The following is an 18714-nucleotide window of genomic DNA, read 5'->3' on the forward strand; positions in this document are numbered from 1 at the left end:
GAGGGATATTCAAACATGGAACTCCCAGTGAAGGAAGAAGGGATTAATGTGATTTTAGGAGGAACCTACTCGGAAAGCCTGAATAAACTAGAAGCCAAGATCCTGTCCATTGAAATGAGGATTTTACATCAGTTGGTAACAAAGCTTTTCTTCCCAAGAAGTGGTAGACATGACCTCCTTTCAGGCCGAGACATCTGTATTATGTTTCATGTGATTACCCAAACCCCCTTAAACCTCCCAGCATTAATGATTGAGGCCATGAGAGAAACACTGAATAGATCCAAGGCTCGTCTGTCTTTTGGTATGGCCCTCACCCTGGTATTCAGGAGGTTTGGAGTTAGTTTTGAGGGAGAGGCATCTGCTAGGCTTTCTCACTCTGACACCATCAACCAACACACTTTGCACCGCATGGGATTCACTAGGACTGATGGTGGATGGATTAAGGGTGCAAAAGAGAGAGTTGAGGACAGAGCTGAGGAAGAAGGTCCTTCATCACCTCTCCATGACATCAGGGCAGCATCTCCAGACATCCAGTTTGTTTTAGATCCAGAGGCTGGCCCTTCAGAGTCCACTAGGAGGCACACCCCAGTCCAGCAGTCGGACAGCAGAGTATTTCCCTCAAAGATCAGATTGGCTGATGACCAGATTGAGCTGATTTCTCAGCGTGTGGCTTCCTTGCTTTCTCGACAGTGGGGCACTTCAGCTTTTGCACCGGGATCCACATCATTAGATGCATCTGATCAGACTTTGATCCCCCACATCTCCACTGTATTTCAGATGATCTCAGATCAGTCAGTTCGGATTCAGCAGCTCGAGGGTTACATTTTGAGACTGATTGGGAGGGTACTTGACTTACAGGGGCAAGTGTTAGCTCTGGCCCATCCACAGCCACAGGAGTGCACTACTGAGGTCTCAGACCTATCTATGGAGGCAGCCAGACTTAGAGGAGTATTGGAGAGTAGATTTGATTTCCTGAGGAGAGAGATCAGAGGCTCTAGTGAGCATGCATCCACATAGTTCACAGCACTGTTTCAGTCTGTTTCGAGAGCTCTGAACCTTCTTGACACCATCAGGCTCTCTCTTGCAGTTCAGTCTATTGCTTCTCAGCCTTCAGGATCATCTCGCCCACCTACTCGTGCCAGCACCTCCACTCGTGGCAGAGACAGATGGGGTAGAGGACGAGTTCTTGGTCGTGATCCATCATCTCCCCACCCTATCTCCGATACATCTGATTCTGATCCATCCAGTCATGAGCTCTACTAGATCCTTGTAGTTAGTCTTGTCTTTTGTCTCTTTCTAGGATCTATCTTTTGGGCCATGTAATGATGTTGACTGATTAACTTTTATATTTTGGTGTTTATATTGGAACCACTATGTGGTATCAGTCACTTTTTGATTATATATCTACTCCTTGACTTTTAATGTATGACCTTCAAATTGGGTCACTTTCAATTGTATGCATGCTTAAAATACTATGAATTGCTATTTCATATCTATGATATCCAATGGTATATTCTTTTATGATTGTTGTATTCAGGGGGAGTAAACATTAATGCTAGTAAAATTACTGTTAGTAAAAGAAGCTAAAGAAGTAATATTAGTAAAATTATTTCCATCAAAAGAAAGAAAAAGAGAAAATATATTCAAAGAAAAAGGGAGAGTAAACAATCTTTTGTTGATGATGTCAAAAAGGGGGAGAAATGCTATACCAAAATGAAAGAATCAAAAGCAAATTGATGAAAGAATCAAAAGTAGATTAATAAAAGAATTAAAAGCAAAATGAGTAAATTGATGAAAGAATCAAAAGCAGATTAATAAAAGAATTAAAAGCAAAATGAGTAAATTGTTTAAGCAAAAGCAAATGAGCAAACTTTAAAATTAATTTCTAGACATGCTCTGGTACCAAATTAAATAATCAAATGAGAATGAATAAATTTTCAAGATGCTAAGCAACTTGAAAAACAAGCAAATGAGCAAATGAGATATTTTCAAATGAGTAATTTTCAAAATCCTTAGATAAATTCTGCTTTGCTCTGATAACAAAAATAAATTTTCTGCTCTGATACCAAAATCACATAATCAGATAAGCAAATTTTTAAATTATTAAGCAATAGGCAAATTGTTATGGGAACATGTATCGCATGCCAAAAGAATCAATCTTCTTTTCAAGCAAATGCATTTATAAGTAATTTTTAAGTTGGTTGTAAATTTTCTATTTATCTTCAAACTACCTATAATGCATTTCATTCCTTTGAAATTCATGCTCATTGATTCATATATATGCTTTTGTTCAAGTATTTTATCATCATCAAAAAGGGAGAGATTGTTGCTCCTTGGATTGATTTTGATGATTACAAAGTATTTGTAGGGATACTAATGATTTTCGCTTGAAAAAGACTTATTGCTTTTCAGGAGTAAAATCGTAATTTTATCAAAACTCTGATTTGAAAGCATCAAGTGATAGTACAAAAGATTTGTGATTCATTGATAAAAATTTTATTATTTTTAGACTTGTATTTTGAAAGATATTCATGTTTGAAAATCATGAGTCGACCCATGAGTCAACTCATGGCACAATGAGCTGTTTGGCATGCAGATTTTTTGGCTTGGCACAACCTGTGAGTCGACCCATGAGTCGACCTCCAAGGCATGAGTCGACCTATAAGTCGACCCCTGCTGTTTTTTAGGCCAAAAATCACAGAACCTTGTCTTCTGGTTGTTTTATGATGTTTTTCCACAGAGATCGACCCATGAGTCGACCCCCAAGCATGAGTCGACCCCTGTGACGAGATTATTCCGCAACGGCTAGTTTTTAACCTGTTTTAAGTACTTTTAATGCTCATTTAATGTGGTCTAACGGCTCTATTTCAGTCTAGAATATTTTTCACCATTTCTTAAAGCTATAAAAGGGACAAAAAGGTGGGAATCAAAAAACAGAATCAAGAAGAGAGTTTTTGAAAAAAGAATTTCAAGCAAACTTTTCAGCCCTAAGTAAGAGCTCACTCAAAGCATTCAAGAAGCCTTTAATCCTCACCAACTCTTCAAGTGCACATTCAAGTCTCCAACCACCTTGAAAAAATTAAAAAGGATCTTCTTCTTCTTGAGTAAAGTGTATTTAAAGTCTCATACGCTCATTAAAGGAGCTTTCTTTGTACTTACTTGTGCTATTCATTGTTATACTTTGTTTGAGTTACTGTTTTTATTTTGGAAGGGTTCCAAAATAAGGAAAGGTTGATCCGAATCTTGAATCGGAGTGTATAGGATTGGCTTGTGCCCGAGAAACAAGTGGACTAGCTTGGGATAGCTAGAGTCAGAGTTTCCGACGTTTGTATTCGGGTTGAATACAAGATTAGTAGATTGGAATTCCCAAGTAGGAGCTTGGAGAGTGGATGTAGGTGCAAGGTTGGCACCGAACCACTATAAATCCTTTTGTTTGTGTTGTGCCTAATTGCTCTTCTTTAACTCTTCATTATTCTCTTGCATTCTTGATTTAGTCATTAGCCTTGAATTAACTTTACTCTCTCTATTTATTTAGCTATTGTCAAATATTTTTCATAAGACATAAGTTAAGCTTAAAATTTTTTAGAAATCCAATTCACCCCCCCTCTTGGGTTGCATAGCTGGACAACAGTTTGGATTTAATTGGATTAAGTCTAATTGATTTATTGGATAAGCCAGTTGCAAGGGAGAATAAGTCCCTATTTGACTAGGACTTGTATGCACCTAATTCTTAATTAAGTTAAAAATTAAATTAAATATAATTTAATTTGATTTAATTAAACTTCTAGATGGACTAGAATTACCATTAATTAGGTTGCATTTAATTTAAATTAGGTTCAAAGTATTTGACCTAATCTAAATAAGAATCCTAGTTAGACTAGGATTCCATCTTCTCTTGTGCCACTTAAGAAAATCAAAGCCCACGCCCACTAATTAATTTCAGATAATTTTTTTAAGATTTTTACATCTAAGAAAAGTAATCTCACACCACTTATTCTAGAGATTTGAATCAGATTTGATCTGATTCAATATGAAAATTAATTTGATTCATTGTGGAAAGTGGTTTAGCCTATTTCTCTTTTTGAAAGAGTCTCTCTTCACAAGGACTCTTCCCTCCCTCTCTTGTGCCAACTTCCCCCATGTTTATCCTCCTTTTTGTTGCCCCTTTTGTGGTTATTTTCATGCTATCCATGAAATAAATGAGATAGGGGGCATCCAAGAGTTGGACGCCCCAAGGACTCCTTGTTAGACTAGGTCTTATGACCTAGTCTGCTATATAAAAAGAGGCCGCCCCATATGCCATGATATAGGAGTCAAAAATTTATGAAAAATTGAGAGAATTACTAGAGGAGAATGAGGAAGACCTAGGAGGTTTTAGATACCAAAATTCATGGAGGAGAGTCCTTTAACAAGAGATCAAAAGTTGATGTCTTGTAGAGAAGAAAGGTAAGAGAGAAGATTGTCTTCTCTTATTGGTTTTCTTTCATATTTTTCGTCTTTGTTTTTTATGTTTTTATGTGATAAAAATATGAGAGAGAAAGAAGGATTACATGGGTGGTTTGAGGTACCAAAATTCTTGGAGAAAAGTCTTCAATCAAGAGATCAAAGGTTGATGTCTTGTAGAGAGAAAGGTAAGAGAGAAGATTGTCTTCTCCTATTATTTTTTCCTTTCATATTAATATCTTTTTGTTTTATATCTTTTTATATGATAAAAATTTGAAAGAGAAAGAGGGATGACATGGTAAATTCATACTCCAAAGAGTTGGAGCATGGTGATCTCATTTTGGACATGATATGATCATGTTCTGATGGAAGAAGAAGAAGAAAAGAAGGTCTTTTCTTAAGATTTCTTTTAGAATCTTTCTTCTCCATAAATCTTGAGACTTTTTTATGAAAAAAATCAGATATCATAAGATCTAAAAACTAAAAAAATATCAAGAGAAGAAGGTCTTCTCAAGTCCTAGCATAGAGATGTTTTCAGGATATCAATTGTTGATGTACTGAAGGAGAAGATCTATCTTCTCTTAGGATCCTTTTCTATTAAATATTAATTTTGATTTTAGGAAGGTCAAAAAGTTTGACTTCTCTCTTATTCCTTCTCATATTCTTCATCTCTTGGAATGTCCAAGAGATCCGAAGAATATTTTTAGATTAACCATCCGGAGGGATCTGCAAGAAGCTAGCACTTCGAGCGAATCTTCGTTTGACGAACCTCTGATTTTGTTGCAGCCTCGTGTGGATCACCTGTAGAGGCTGGACGTATATGCGGTTCCAAAGGTAACAAAAAAAATCAATCGTGGAGTTTTCGACCCGCATGAAGGTAAGAGATCTAAACTCTTCTTTTATCTAGATGTGATCTAGGTTTTAGATCTAAAAATATTTTAGATCTAGGGTATTGATTTGATCAATACCAAATCTTTTATTTTCTGATTTATAAATATAATATGACATGTTACAGATCCTAATTGTAGGGTTTAGAAATTTGATTACATGTATTTATAGATTAAATTATTTAATTTACATGTTCCGCTGCGTTATATTTCAAAAAGAAATTTTGAAATTCATGCATGAAACCCTGCACCTTTTCCAACACCGAGCTCTGATATCATTTGTTGCCCAGCTATGCAACCCAAGAGGGGGGGTGAATTGAGTTTTTAAAAATTTAAAATTTATCTAGAACCACAAGGATTAAGTAATAAAAGGCAAGTTGGTTGAAGTGAGCGATTTAAGCAAAGTGAAGATATTAGATGCAAGAGTGCAAGAAGAAAAAGAAAATAAGATAGAAAATAAGTAAGCACACCACAAACAATCAAAATTTATAGTAGTTCGATGTCAACCTTGCACCTACATCCACTCTCCAAGCTCCTACTTGAAAATTCAAATCCACTAAACCATATTCAACAAGATTACAACGTCGGTACCTCCGACTCTAGCTATCTCAAGCTAGAATACTTATTTTTCGGGTACAAACTAATCCAATATAATCCGATTCAGGGTTCGGATCAACCTTTCCATGTTTTGAAACCCTTCTAAAACTAAAGATCAACTCAAAAATAAAGTATAACAGTTAATCACACGAAAATACAAATGTAACTCCTTTAATGAGCAAATAAAGCTTTAAATACACTTTATACAACAATGAAGTAGCTTTTCTGATTCTCCTCAAGATTGTTGAAGACTTGAATGAGCTCTTGAGGGGTTGGTGAACTTGAAATGAAAGCTTTTTTAACTTCAAGAAAGCTCTTTGCTTAGGACTGAAATGAATGCTTGAAAAATCTTCTTTATTCCCTCCTTTAAGTACCTTTTATAGCTTCAAATGATGGTAGAGAGTGATCTGGATTGTTTTAGAGCCGTTGGAGATCATTAAATGAGCATTAAATACATCAAAACGAGCTGAAAAACTATCCGTTACGGAGTTTTTCCATCGTAGGGGTCGACTCATACACATGAGTCGACTCATGGGGTCGACTTCTGTGGTACCGAACAGAAAATGATCGTTCTGTAATTTTAACGTGCACACCAACAGGCGTCGACTCATAGGATCGACTCATGCACAGGGGTCGACTCATGGGGTCGACTTAATTGGGTGTGCCAGCCAAAAAATAGCATGCCATTCAGTCCCATTTGACATGAGTCGACTCATGGAGTCGACTTAATTTTATAAATATTATTTTCTTTCAAAATATACATCCAAAAATTATGAAATTTTCTCCAATAGATCACAAATCTTCTGTTCTTGCTCTTGAGGCTTTCGAGTTAGGACTTGATGAAATTATGATTTTGCTCCTGAAAAATAATAAATCTTTTTTCAAGTCAAAATCATTAGTAACCCCCTCAAATACTTTGTAATCATCAAAATCAATTCAAGGAGCAACAAGTATGTAGTGGCAACCCAGTAGAACTGAAATAAATCTCTAGGTGTAGTTAATGTGTAATTTAGTCCCTCTATCGTGAGTCCCGACTAGATGGCAGGTTATAGATAAATCGTCAAACCTCAACATCAGTCATATGATAGATTGATTAGCTCAAGTCCAGTTGTGACTTCTATGAAAATTCTTTTCCATCAATCACACTGCTGTGGCCACAGACTCTTGGACTTAGCCTCTCAAATTTTATAGGACTACTCCTCTCTATCAAGATCGATAGATCTTATCTTGATGCACACTCTACTTCTACAGTGGACCAACTGTCGCCAACATCTACTACAAGGACTCATTGAGACCCATATTTATATGTTAATCAAACTCCAGTAGCCTTACTATGAGTAGCAGTACCATTTCAAGTCAAAGGATCAGTCACACAACTACAGCATTGAGACAATCATTGACGATTGAATAGAAATATAAGTGATCTCTCGTATGGTCACGTTCAGTGCCAATTATTCTCTAACAACCACCCGTGCTTATCGTCCTGTATCTCTACACAGTAGATTAGAGATCCATCTATCCCGAAGGAAGTGATTTGTGCGTCAGTCTATCCGGATCTATCATCGCCCTCATGATGATCCTATGATCGGGAGCCTTTAGAAATTAAATACATGTCTCTAATTCTCAACACTTTGAGAATATTTATCGAAACTAATTCTATGGATGATTCAAAGACACATTACACTTGAATGAAAAGAACTTGCCCCTTTTATTGATCATATCAATATATTAAGTATAAATTTGTGCCCTAGATATATTACAATATGTTAGCCATATTGGCTTCTAGGACATACATCTAACAGGTCTAGGATTTTTGATAGCTCTAGTTTTATGAGAGAAATACATAAGAGAGTCTTGTCTTCTTTCTTTCACACCATCTCCTCCTCGAAAAGCTCCATCTTCTGATCCGGAGGTGTCTGGGTGATCTGAAGAAAGGTGTCTTTATTAGCCATTCAGAGCCTTCTACGCGAGCTAGCACTCTCGGGAAGGAAGATCTGTTCGGGGCTTCAAGTGGACTACCTGTAGAGGCCGAATGCGCTGTGCGGCTGTCTGGCATTAGAAAAGATCTCGTACCATATTCATCAGCTGTGGTGATTATCGACCCACGATAACATATGAGTTTTGAACTCATCTGATCAGATCTAATTGTTAGATCTTATTCAGAGCATCGATATGATTGATGCAGTCTTTTCTATTAAATCAGATTTTATGTATTATTTTCATGTCATAGATCTTTAGAAAGGTAGTTTAGATATGATCTAAAGCACATGTAGGAGATTAAATTATTTAATCTACTATTTCTATTGTAATTTTTTTTTTAAAAATGCATGCTTTGAACTGCCTGTTTCTTCCTTCACGTGGAGCACGGTGATTGTGCTTGGATGGCACTATGTGCACCGCCGGCTCCTCTGCCATTTATTGCTGTTGTTGCCGTATCTGTTGCTGTTGGAGATTATGCACCGCCTCCGTCAGCATTTTTATTTACTGCACTAAAGCAATGATTTGGACATCCGCAGTGATAACAGGACACGAAGAATTGGGTTTTGCCATTGGAGGTAGAGGAGGGAGGTCCTCCCAATGGGAAGATTGCCTGGAGAAGCTAGTGGAGTTATTTTGAGCTCTTGTTTTTGGCATAATTTTTTGTTTCACTAGTCCTTCCTCTACCTGGTGCGTTAATCTGTTGCGGCTAATCCCCTGTTGCACCTAGCTTTAGTGAAGAGCAACCTGCAAAAGAAATCCATAGATCCGAATTGTGTCTGACGGAGATCCTCCGATGCTTAAGTCAGTGAGAAGTGGTGAACAGCACATAGAATATTCAAAGTAACAATGTGTTAGCCCAGAAGTGTCTTATTCAAACTGTTCGTTTACCTCCCTTTTATAGATAATTTGTTGATAATATTTTGTAACGGTTAGACACGTGGATCCCGCTTATTCCAGATAGTTAAGGCCTTCTGATGATCATGGTATTTGCCCGTTATGTGTTTTTTGTGTTGGTGATTTTTAATATACCGATTGTATGTTGGTAATCTTGACGTACCGATTGTATGTTGGTATACATGGTACATCAGCTGATCGTCGATTGATTATTCTAATGTATCCTGGTTGATTCGGTTTCGAAAAGAAATTGATCGAAAATCTTTGACTATGTGTCGGTGTAATCGATTGATAGTTAGAGGTTCTATTTGTTTCATCGACTGAGAGTCGGATTCATCGACTATAAATCGAAAGGCGTACGTCCAATTGCCCCCCCCTCCCCACGCCCCCCCCCCCCCGCCCCCCCAACAAATAGTTATTAAACTTAATTTAAATATTTTAAACATATTTAACGAATCGAACACGAGTCAAATGCGAACGTTTCATTTTCTTAGCGAGCCAAGCTCGAACAAAATGTCTAATTATTTGTCGAACGCGAGTCTTATGTGTTCGAGACCACCTCCCGTGAAAGAAAGTAGAGCCGAGACCACCTCTGTTCCCTACTCTTCGCCGCTCCATGGCGATTTATCGGATACCCAAGAGTAAGCAGAGGCCCAGATCCCCCATTCTTCTGCTTGCGATCTGCGCCGTAGCCCTTGTTCTCTTCTTTGTCCTCTTCTCGTCCTCGATCCCCACCTTAGGGCTTTCCTTCTACTCTCCCGGTGCGTCGGATGCGGCGGAGAGGGAGAGCACGAATGGGCTGGAGAGGAAGTATTTATACTGGGGGAGCCGGATCGACTGCCCCGGGAAGCATTGTGACTCGTGCGCCGGCTTGGGACATCAGGAGTCCAGCCTCAGATGCGCCCTCGAAGAGGCCCTCTTCCTTCAAAGGTGAAATCTTTTTCGTTTTTGACTCTTACAGTTAGATGGTTTTTCGGCATTGTTAAGGTTGTCAGTTCTTGCGGTTGATTTCCTCACACATATTGATCATCTTTTTTGCTTTTCTTTTTCCTCTTTTTTTTGAGAAAAATTCTTTTTTGCTTTCTAAATTCAAATTCACTTTTTTCTTTTTATTGCTTATGATTTCTTCTGCCATTTTCTTTGTTACTGTTATATTCTGGAGCTAATTCTGTTCTGTTCTTGTTTAATTACTTCAATTCATTAACCAATTTTTTTTTGGTACCTTTAGGAAAAAACGACATCTTTGTCTCCCGTTGCAAATTTTTTCTTCCGGTTTACCTGAAAGCTTCTGCTCGTTCAGCATTTAAAATCTGGTCCTTTTTTCTTTCTTAATTTGCTTAATCGAATTCAAGTTTTGAGCTTTATATTGGAAGATCTCCTTCCAACTGTGGCAATGCCGTTTGACTGATGAGTGTATCTCAAATTGCTTTGAGCTTATTATGTTAGTTACTTTAATGTCATTGTCTGGTGCTGAAAACTTCTATATCTGATGATCTGTTTAGATTGGGCAATGGTATAAGATAATAGTTTCCTTTTTTCCAGAGTTTTCGTGATGCCTTCAAGGATGTGCATTAACCCGACACATAATAAGAAGGGGATACTCCACCACTCTAGCAATGAAAGTTCAGAGGACAGGTATTCACAGCTAATTGACCTGTACAAGTATGGATACTGAATAAACTCTGTTTTTTGGGGTCATTTGGGATCACCCAAGTTGGCTATCCATTTTCTAGAAGATGTGCTCTCTGTTGGTTAATGATTTGGCTCCTGGAGTCTTAAATTACTACTTCCTTTTATAGTAATCTCTCAATTGCTTCTATAAAATTCCTTTTAGTACCTTAATTGCAGTCACCATGATCATTCCTATTCTTTTCTGGTTATTAATCAGATGGAAGAACCTGATACTTTGTTTTGGTGCAATCATCTCAAGCATTATGTATATGTTTAATTTCGTTTCACTTATTTAAGCTAATGTTGTGAATAAATTTGAAGCCAAGGACTACACCATTGGATAAGTTGAACAAGCTTATAAACTTGTTGAGATCATCTCTATAGAGTTTGAACTATAGTTGTATGGCTTTAATCACTGCAAGCTGTCAGTGCTGAGTGCTGACATTTTTCTGTTGCTTTATGTTTTTGGTAATTGGCCATGGAGAATATTAGTTTTTGTTCACGGGAGCCCACATTACTTGTTGGTCTTATGATATATCCAGCTTGGTACAAGGTGGGATGTGCTATTTTAAGCAAGAGTCAAGCTTTTAAGCATTCAGTTGTCATAGTCAAGCTTTTAAGCATTCAGTTGTCATTCTGTTTATTTCAATTATCGCAATTGAGAGATTGGAACAAACTAGTTCTTGTTAATTTCCCTTGTTTCTTGTAATATTCTTTTCTCTACCTATTTGGCCTTGCTTCACTTCAGTTAATCATAAGATAATCTTGAACTAACCACCATATTCTATCCTGACATTGTTGGTTTTTACATATCCTACCATGTCATTGTCCCCTATGAATTTTCGATTTATTATCATGCAAAGTATCTTTGATGTCTGTTTTATACATAATGAAGCAAAACAAAATTATATATTTCCAGCTTTATTGATTCATTGTATAAGTCCATCATCATCATTCATGTTACTTGCTAAAAATTCCATTTGATATTCTTTTCTTTCCTCCTCCAACTGTGACAATATCCATCAAAGTATTGTCAGATCTTTACTCCTTGTGTTATTAGGCCTGGCATTATCTTCATGCAAATGACCAAATATATTATTTCTTCTTTATACAAACTCACATCCCTATTATCATCCATAGTACAACTTTTCATCTTTTCTTATTATGTTCTCTTTCAACACCATCCTTCCAAGTTGCCTACCTACTTGTGCACACTTGAATTCATGCACTATGTTTTTCTGCCAATATATCATTGTTGTAACCATTATGGAATTATTACTGTCTTGTGAAACTTCATCTTAAAGCTGGGGTCTCTCTAGCAAACAACAATTAGGAAAAACTTGAAAAGCATATCCTTAACTCATTTTCTTTCTCTTATTTTACTGGAGCATATCCATATGCCTTTTCTTTTCTGGTAATAATAGATTAGAAATAACAAAAATATGACCAACATAAAGAAAAATTTCTATCATTCAAAATTTCAGATCTTCTCTTTGTACTTCTAGCTTAGCATTGATGCAATTTTCAGTCCCATTAGATACCATTTCATCGAGGGTGAGCCTTGGCACAACAGGAGGGTCTCTCCATTGTGAGTTGGTGGTAAAACACAAAAACAGGCTCTAGATACAAGGGTAAGGCAGTGTATATCTGACTCTCCCTAGACTCTGCAATGGCAAGAGCCTTGTGCATTGGGCTACTCTTTTAATCATATAGTATCTGATCACCCACAAATATATATGATGGAGCTTCGAACTGAATATTAGTAGTTCATGGTTTGTAAAAGGAGACTATGTTTGTGGGTGACAGAGCACTCATCACCCACATATACATGTGATGGACCTTAGGTTGATTGGTGTAATTTTTAGTGATAGAGACCCTGCTGATTTAAGAGACTGCTAGGAAAGCAAGTCATAGTGTTACGGTTGTTACCAAAAACTTGAGCACAGACATATATACACAAACCTAATCATTTTGCTTAAAGGGGATCAAGATTTTAGACTTGCAATATGCTCATGAAAGCCATTTGTAATGTTTGTTTTTAACTTCTGTGAAATTTCTCAAGTAGTCATAAAATTTGATTATGTGCCATGCATTGACCTTAGAAAGGGATAGTGTTGAAATGCATTTTATTCTCTATAGCATCAAATCTACTGGGGTCTCATGTAGTTATAATAATATTCTCTAGAGTATAGAGCATTGATCCATTTTAATTACACCTTTGAGGAGGGAGCTCTGTGGAAGGGAGTCTTATCTTAAAGCTCAAGTCAGGAATAGTCCATCTAGTCGGAGGAAAGAAGAGATTCTCCCTTGTCAAATTTTTGATGGTCGTAGGACATCTAAGAGAGAGCTAGAAAGTAGGGGTAGAAAGACAGTTAAAGAGAGAGACTGCTGGCAGTTCAGCACCCATCGTCTCAATTGTTTGAGTTGTAGAGGTGGAGACAGAGAGAGGTAATGCTAGTGACTTGCAGATGGCTGCCTGGTTCATAATTAGACTCAAAGTGAGGACAAGATGACCAAAAGGGCACATTCTTGAGAGAGATAAGATACTGATATTGTGGTGCAAGGACGACATTTCATGAGATTTGGAGAATTCTGCACAACTGTAAGTTCCATCACTTTTCCTTGTTCTTTTTTTTTTCCTCAGTTTTTGGTTGATTCATGAGTGGGCTAAGAAGGCATGATGGAATAGCTTGGGGTTTGATAGTTTGTTCAACAGGTCGAGCACATTTAGAGGATGAGAAAATGAGAAGAATTTGATCTTTTAGTGATAGTGGGAAGCTTTTATAAGAGTTACCCGGTGCATGCGTAAACATAGGGTAGCTCTTTTAGGCCTTCATGGCGGTAAGAGGCATGTGCCCACTCTAGCACCCCTAGCCTCCTTCGCTGGACCTAGAGCACATAATGGCTATCTCCATCTTGGTGTTATAATGCAGCATTGGATGAAGGATCTATGGTCACAACATTTTTATAAGCTTTAACAGTTCCTTGATGTCCACGGTCATAGCTTGAGGTTTTTTTGTTTATCACTATTCCAAAATCTCAGTTCAACATCCAAGAAAGAAGACTTTGCTCTATAGTTGAATATATGTTGTTCCTAGGTGTTGATGACTATGTATGATGCAGTGGAATGATAGACTGCTAGGTTTCAAGAAAGAGTTGTATTATATTTTTGTGTGTTTTAATGGTTTAAGTTGGGCCTTAGGCTTGGAAAAGCTTGGAGAGTGAGGTACTTAGCTTGAGTCGTACTCGAGACTAGGTGGCCAATACCAGCACATTGATAACCATACTTGTAGGTGCTCTAATGATAGCTGTCTTGAAATCTGTTTGTAGATAGATTTGGACCAAGGTTTTACATATGGGACCATGGTTATCTATACCAGGCATATCCTACTATATGAATAGTGGACCAATACGATATAGAGGCTTGATATGGTAACATACTAACCAAGATTTTAAATCTTGTGGGATGGTGGTGTCCCTGTATCTCCATGGAATGAAACGTCCCGCTGTCCCGTCCTATCTCGATAGCCGTTCCGATCATGCATCTCGATAGATATCCTCAATCTCTCTCCCTTCTTTTTTTCTTTCTTTCCTTTTTTTTCCTTTCTTTTTGTCATTCCTTCCTTTCTTTCTTTTTTTCCTTTTTTTTCTTCTTTCTCTTTTCTTTTTCTTTTTTCCTTCTTTCCTTCTTTCCTTTTTCCTTCTTGCCTTCCTTTCTTTTTCTTCTCTCTTCCCTTCTTTCGTTTTTCTTCTTCTTCTTTTCTTTTACTTTTTTCTATTTTCATCTTCCTTTCTTTCTTTCCTCTTTCTTCTTTTTTCTTTGTATGGATGGATTTCAGAGTCCCGACCCTATTCTGATCCCATTTTCTCATCGAAAAGGGATGGGGCAGTTGGACGCCCCCCTTCCTGCTGGGATGTAAAACCTTGATACTAACCCATGCTATGGTTGATGTTTTGACTTGGCACCTTTACCATATGTTGGTACAGGAGCTTACCATACTAGGCCTTATTGTACCAATAAGGTGTCACATGGAACTTGGTGCTTAGATGTAAAATCTTGATTCGGAAAACTTACAGCTTTTGTTTTAAGAGCAAGAACATCTATATTGTTTAATTATGGGTCATGGTGGATAACAAGTGGAACTAAAGTTTCCAGATTTTCTTATATAGGTGTTGGGAAGTGTTTGTTTCTAGATTAGATCCTAGTTTGGCAAATTAGTGATATCATGACTAGTATCTTAAGATAGGATAAGCTGGAAGAGGGGAACAAGTACAAGAATAGAGGAAGAAAAGTCAAATGGAGAGGAGATGACAAATAGTCAAGCCAAATGTCAAAGACAACATTGTGCTAAATCCAAATATGCTTACATGATAGCTAGTCTTGCCTTACCTTTATATTTAAAAGGTACATACTCCTTATGACGAGGACTTGCAAAAAGTGTTATTTGTCAATCTCTTCTAAATCTAACTAAAGATGGAAAAACAGAGAGAAGATCACACATTATTTGACGCAGACGTCATAGCCATCAGATACTTGGATCTAAGGGATAGGACTCGAAAGGGTGCGATTCGACTTGACAACCATTATATGTGCCAGGATATTGACTAATTCGAGGTATTCATGGTGCATCCGGGGTATACATTGAGCTATTTGAGGTATACACTGAGGTATTTGAGGTATACACTGAGCTATTCGAGGTATATACTGAAGTATCCGAGGTATATCTAAGGTACCACTGATTTCTGCAGAGTTTTGACACAGTCTCAGTAAAAAGATTATAACTTTGTCATCTGATGTCAGAATACCTCAGTTGATCCCATTTCGGAAAGCTCTTTTCAAGCTCTACAAGACTGACGCTTTGCCGCCACTGCGAATTTTGAAGCCTAATTCAATCATCTGATAAGTCTACGGGAGCGCACAAGAGTCCTAGTCCGATATGGAGTCTGTGTTTTGATTTGTTTAGTATCTTATTTTCTTTCAAATTCCTTTTTTTAGTTGAGTTAGGACTTTTACACTATATATAAGGCCCTTGGCTATTATTATAATCAGTTTTATTTTGGAGATTATTGGGTATAAAATATCCCCCGACCGAAGTTTGTAAAAGACCGACCCTTCTAGGGCTTCTCCGGCTTCCGATCTTGTGTGGTGTCTCTCTGACCCCCCCCGACCGTCCGAGCTTTCGGACTTCTCCGACAATGAGCTTCTCCATCTGTCTACCGTGCCGCTCCAAAGGCTCTCTAGGCCTCACTGTCAGCCGACCTTCTATGGTGCTCAACTGTTCTCCGAACTCCTTCCGGACTTCGTCAATATCCGAGCTTCTTCGACAACGAGGTTTCTACAGTAATCGGACTCCGTCCGAGTTTCTACGGTGGTCGACTGCCTTCAGGATTCTAACCGGGCTCCTGTGAGAGCCGAACTTCTACTACGAGCGGTCTACTCCGGATCTCTACTGTATGCAAATTCCATTTGAACCCCTACTGTAAACACGTCTCTTCCGAACTTCCATTACAGGTAGACTTCAGCCGAGCTTCTTCGTAGCCGGATCCCAGACTAGCTTCTACAGCGGGACAGGACCCACCGGCCAGATCGCTACGTCGAGCTCCCACGACAACCGATCTTCGATCGAGCTTCTACAATAAGCGGTCTCCTTTCAGTCTTCTGCAAGAACCAGACCTCGACCGAACTTCCATAGCGGATGGATATTGGACGAGCTTCTACGATGGATGAACTTCGGCAGCTGGATTCTTACAACGACCGATCACCTCCGACGTTTGTCGAACCTCCCCAGCGCCATCCGAAGTCCATCGCTGGTCGACCCTCCGCTAGATTCTTCATGAAACCGAACTTCTCCGGCGGATCATCTTCAGACGAGCTTCCACATCAGGCGAATCCCAGACGGACTTCTCTAGTAATCGGACTCCTACCGGGCTTCACTAATGGAAAGTCTCCATTCGAGCTTCTACAGCAGATGACTCCCACCTGTAGTATCAGCGCCTAAGGTATCCGACAACAGTAGACTCGTCAGCAGCTTCGGAGATATCCGAGCTTCTCCCAGATCGACGGGATAGAGAGCCATTCCGCTCCATCAGATGTCCCAGCCGAGCTCCAGCCAACAGATCCGAACTCTCTGGCAAGTCACGACAATGGCCACTACCCTGCTCCACTCTCTGTAACGAATTTCGCGTGGCTCCATTACTCCCTGGCAAGTCACGACAACGGCCACTACCCTGCTCCACTCTCTGCAACGAATTCCGTGAGGCTTCACTATTCTCTGGCAAGTCGCGACAATGGACACCACTCTACTCTCCGTAATAAACTTCACGTGGCCCTGAACGACCCCTGACGCCACTACTCTCCGTAACAAACTCCGGGCGGCTCTGAACAGCCCACTACTAGGCGGTTACAAACGTCGCTGTCAATTAATTACACACTCCGTCTATAAAAAGGGATCCCAGATACGTTCTTCTCTAAGCTCAAAAAACTCTATCTCAAAACTCTGCTAAAATTTTTACTCGAGCACTCCATTTCTGTTGAAGCAGAGTACTGACTTGAGCGTCAGAGGGTCTTATCGGAGCATCCCCAACTCCGGTTTAGACTTCCCTTGCAGGTCCCGACGGCGGCCACGGTCATCTCGACTCCAGCAACTCCGGCTTTGGCGGAATTCTGCACCAACAGAGATTATTGAATCAAAACTAGTAAGAAGAGAGTTTCTTCTTCTTTTCACTGTCTTTCTTTGTTTCATGCGTCTTCCATCATTCTTTTCCAACGATCGCCGTGCTATAGGCTGCATCAGTTGGTATCAGAGCCCTTTTAGATCTGCGAGTGTTGATTCTTTCCTGCAGTTCAGATAACGGGTGGTGGTCGTAAGAAGAACCAACCTGTGAATTAAGCAGTAGCCCATGAAGAAATCACGCAAGGGAAACGGGATCTGATGTTGGAGTGCGAAAATTTGAGACAAGTGGTGGATCTGACTGCGCGTCTTATGCAGTTAGAAACCTGGGATGTGAGATCTGGCGGAACCTGATGATCATAGATTGGAAGGGAAGTTTTCAGATTTCAAAAACCCTTTTCATGGGGGTCTTCCCACAAGCCGATGAGAGTGTCGCAGAGAATTGTTTGAGCGATCAATCCATTGGTTCGACTCTATCAGAGTAGACTTATCTGAATATTCAGACAGTCTACAAATGGGGGTGTTCCTTGATTGGTCGGATTAGATCGAATGCATCTTCGAATACAAGGAGGTACCTGATGATAAAAAGATAAAACTTGTTGCCTTAAAATTGACAGGTTGAGCTTCTGCATGGTGGCAACAGTTGAAGAAAACTAGGGAGCGCAGAGGCAAACCAAAGATCCAGGATTGGGAGAAGATAAAGAAAGCGTTAAGAGAACAGTTTTTACCCTTCAATTATATGCAATCTTTGTACCAGCATTTACAGAACCTGCGACAAGGTTCTAGATCCGTGGATGATTACACGAAAGAGTTTTACCAACTCGTGGCTAGGAATGATCTGGCAGAGAGCGAGGAGCAGATGGTTGTGCGATACCTTGGAGGTCTACGATAGCAGATCCAAGACATCCTAAGGCTTCACACCATGTGGACAGTCAAAGAGGCATATCATCGAGCTGTTGTGGCTGAGGATCAGCTACGGTGCAGACCTATACCCAGATCTGATCCGTCCCAATGAAGCAATCTAGCAACGAGAAATCAGGGTGATATGCAATGCAATACTACTAACCCTTCTGTTCGTATTGCTAATACAAGATCCTCAAATCCAATTTCGGCTGGTTCATCAAATCTGCGGTGTTATAATTATGGTGAGATTGGACACACGCAGAACAATTGTAAAAAGTCCGTGGATCGTCTTGGGAAACAATTGTTGATTGAAGAAGGAGAACCATCTGAAGAAGAACAAGAGCTTGTTTATGATGAAACGGCTAACGAAGAGGACGACTTCTTACTAGGCAATAGCGGGGCGGCTCTAGTTATTTGAAAGAGCTTGCTTGCTCCCAAAAGAGAGGAAAAAGAGGACTGGAGGTGGACCAATATTTTTCATACCTGTTACACCATTGAGAAGGTCTGCAAGGTCATCATAGATGGTGAAAGTTGTGAAAACATCATCTTCCAAGAAGCTGTTACAAAATTGAATCTAGCCATTGAAAAGCATCCGCAACCATACAAGAAGTCTTGATTTCAAACAAGGAGTGAGGTGATTGTTGACAGTCGCTATCTTGTTTCGTTCT

General features: G+C 39.1%; 1 protein-coding gene across 2 annotated transcripts in view; it reads left to right on the forward strand.

Annotated features, from left to right (window-relative positions):
* The first annotated feature begins 9339 nt into the window (after nt 1-9339).
* LOC105035390 (uncharacterized) overlaps nt 9340-18714 on the forward strand; it is a 41264-nt gene continuing 31889 nt past the window's right edge. For both annotated transcript variants that reach the window (XM_010910937.4, XM_010910938.4), the window contains exons 1-2: nt 9340-9731; nt 10344-10436. In XM_010910937.4, the coding sequence (XP_010909239.1) occupies nt 9418-9731; nt 10344-10436 (407 nt within the window). In that variant the 5' untranslated portion in view covers nt 9340-9417. The remainder of the gene's footprint in view (nt 9732-10343; nt 10437-18714) is intronic.

The sequence above is a fragment of the Elaeis guineensis genome, chromosome 1 (assembly GCF_000442705.2).
Source record: "Elaeis guineensis isolate ETL-2024a chromosome 1, EG11, whole genome shotgun sequence".
In the NCBI taxonomy this organism is placed as follows: Eukaryota; Viridiplantae; Streptophyta; class Magnoliopsida; order Arecales; family Arecaceae; genus Elaeis; species Elaeis guineensis.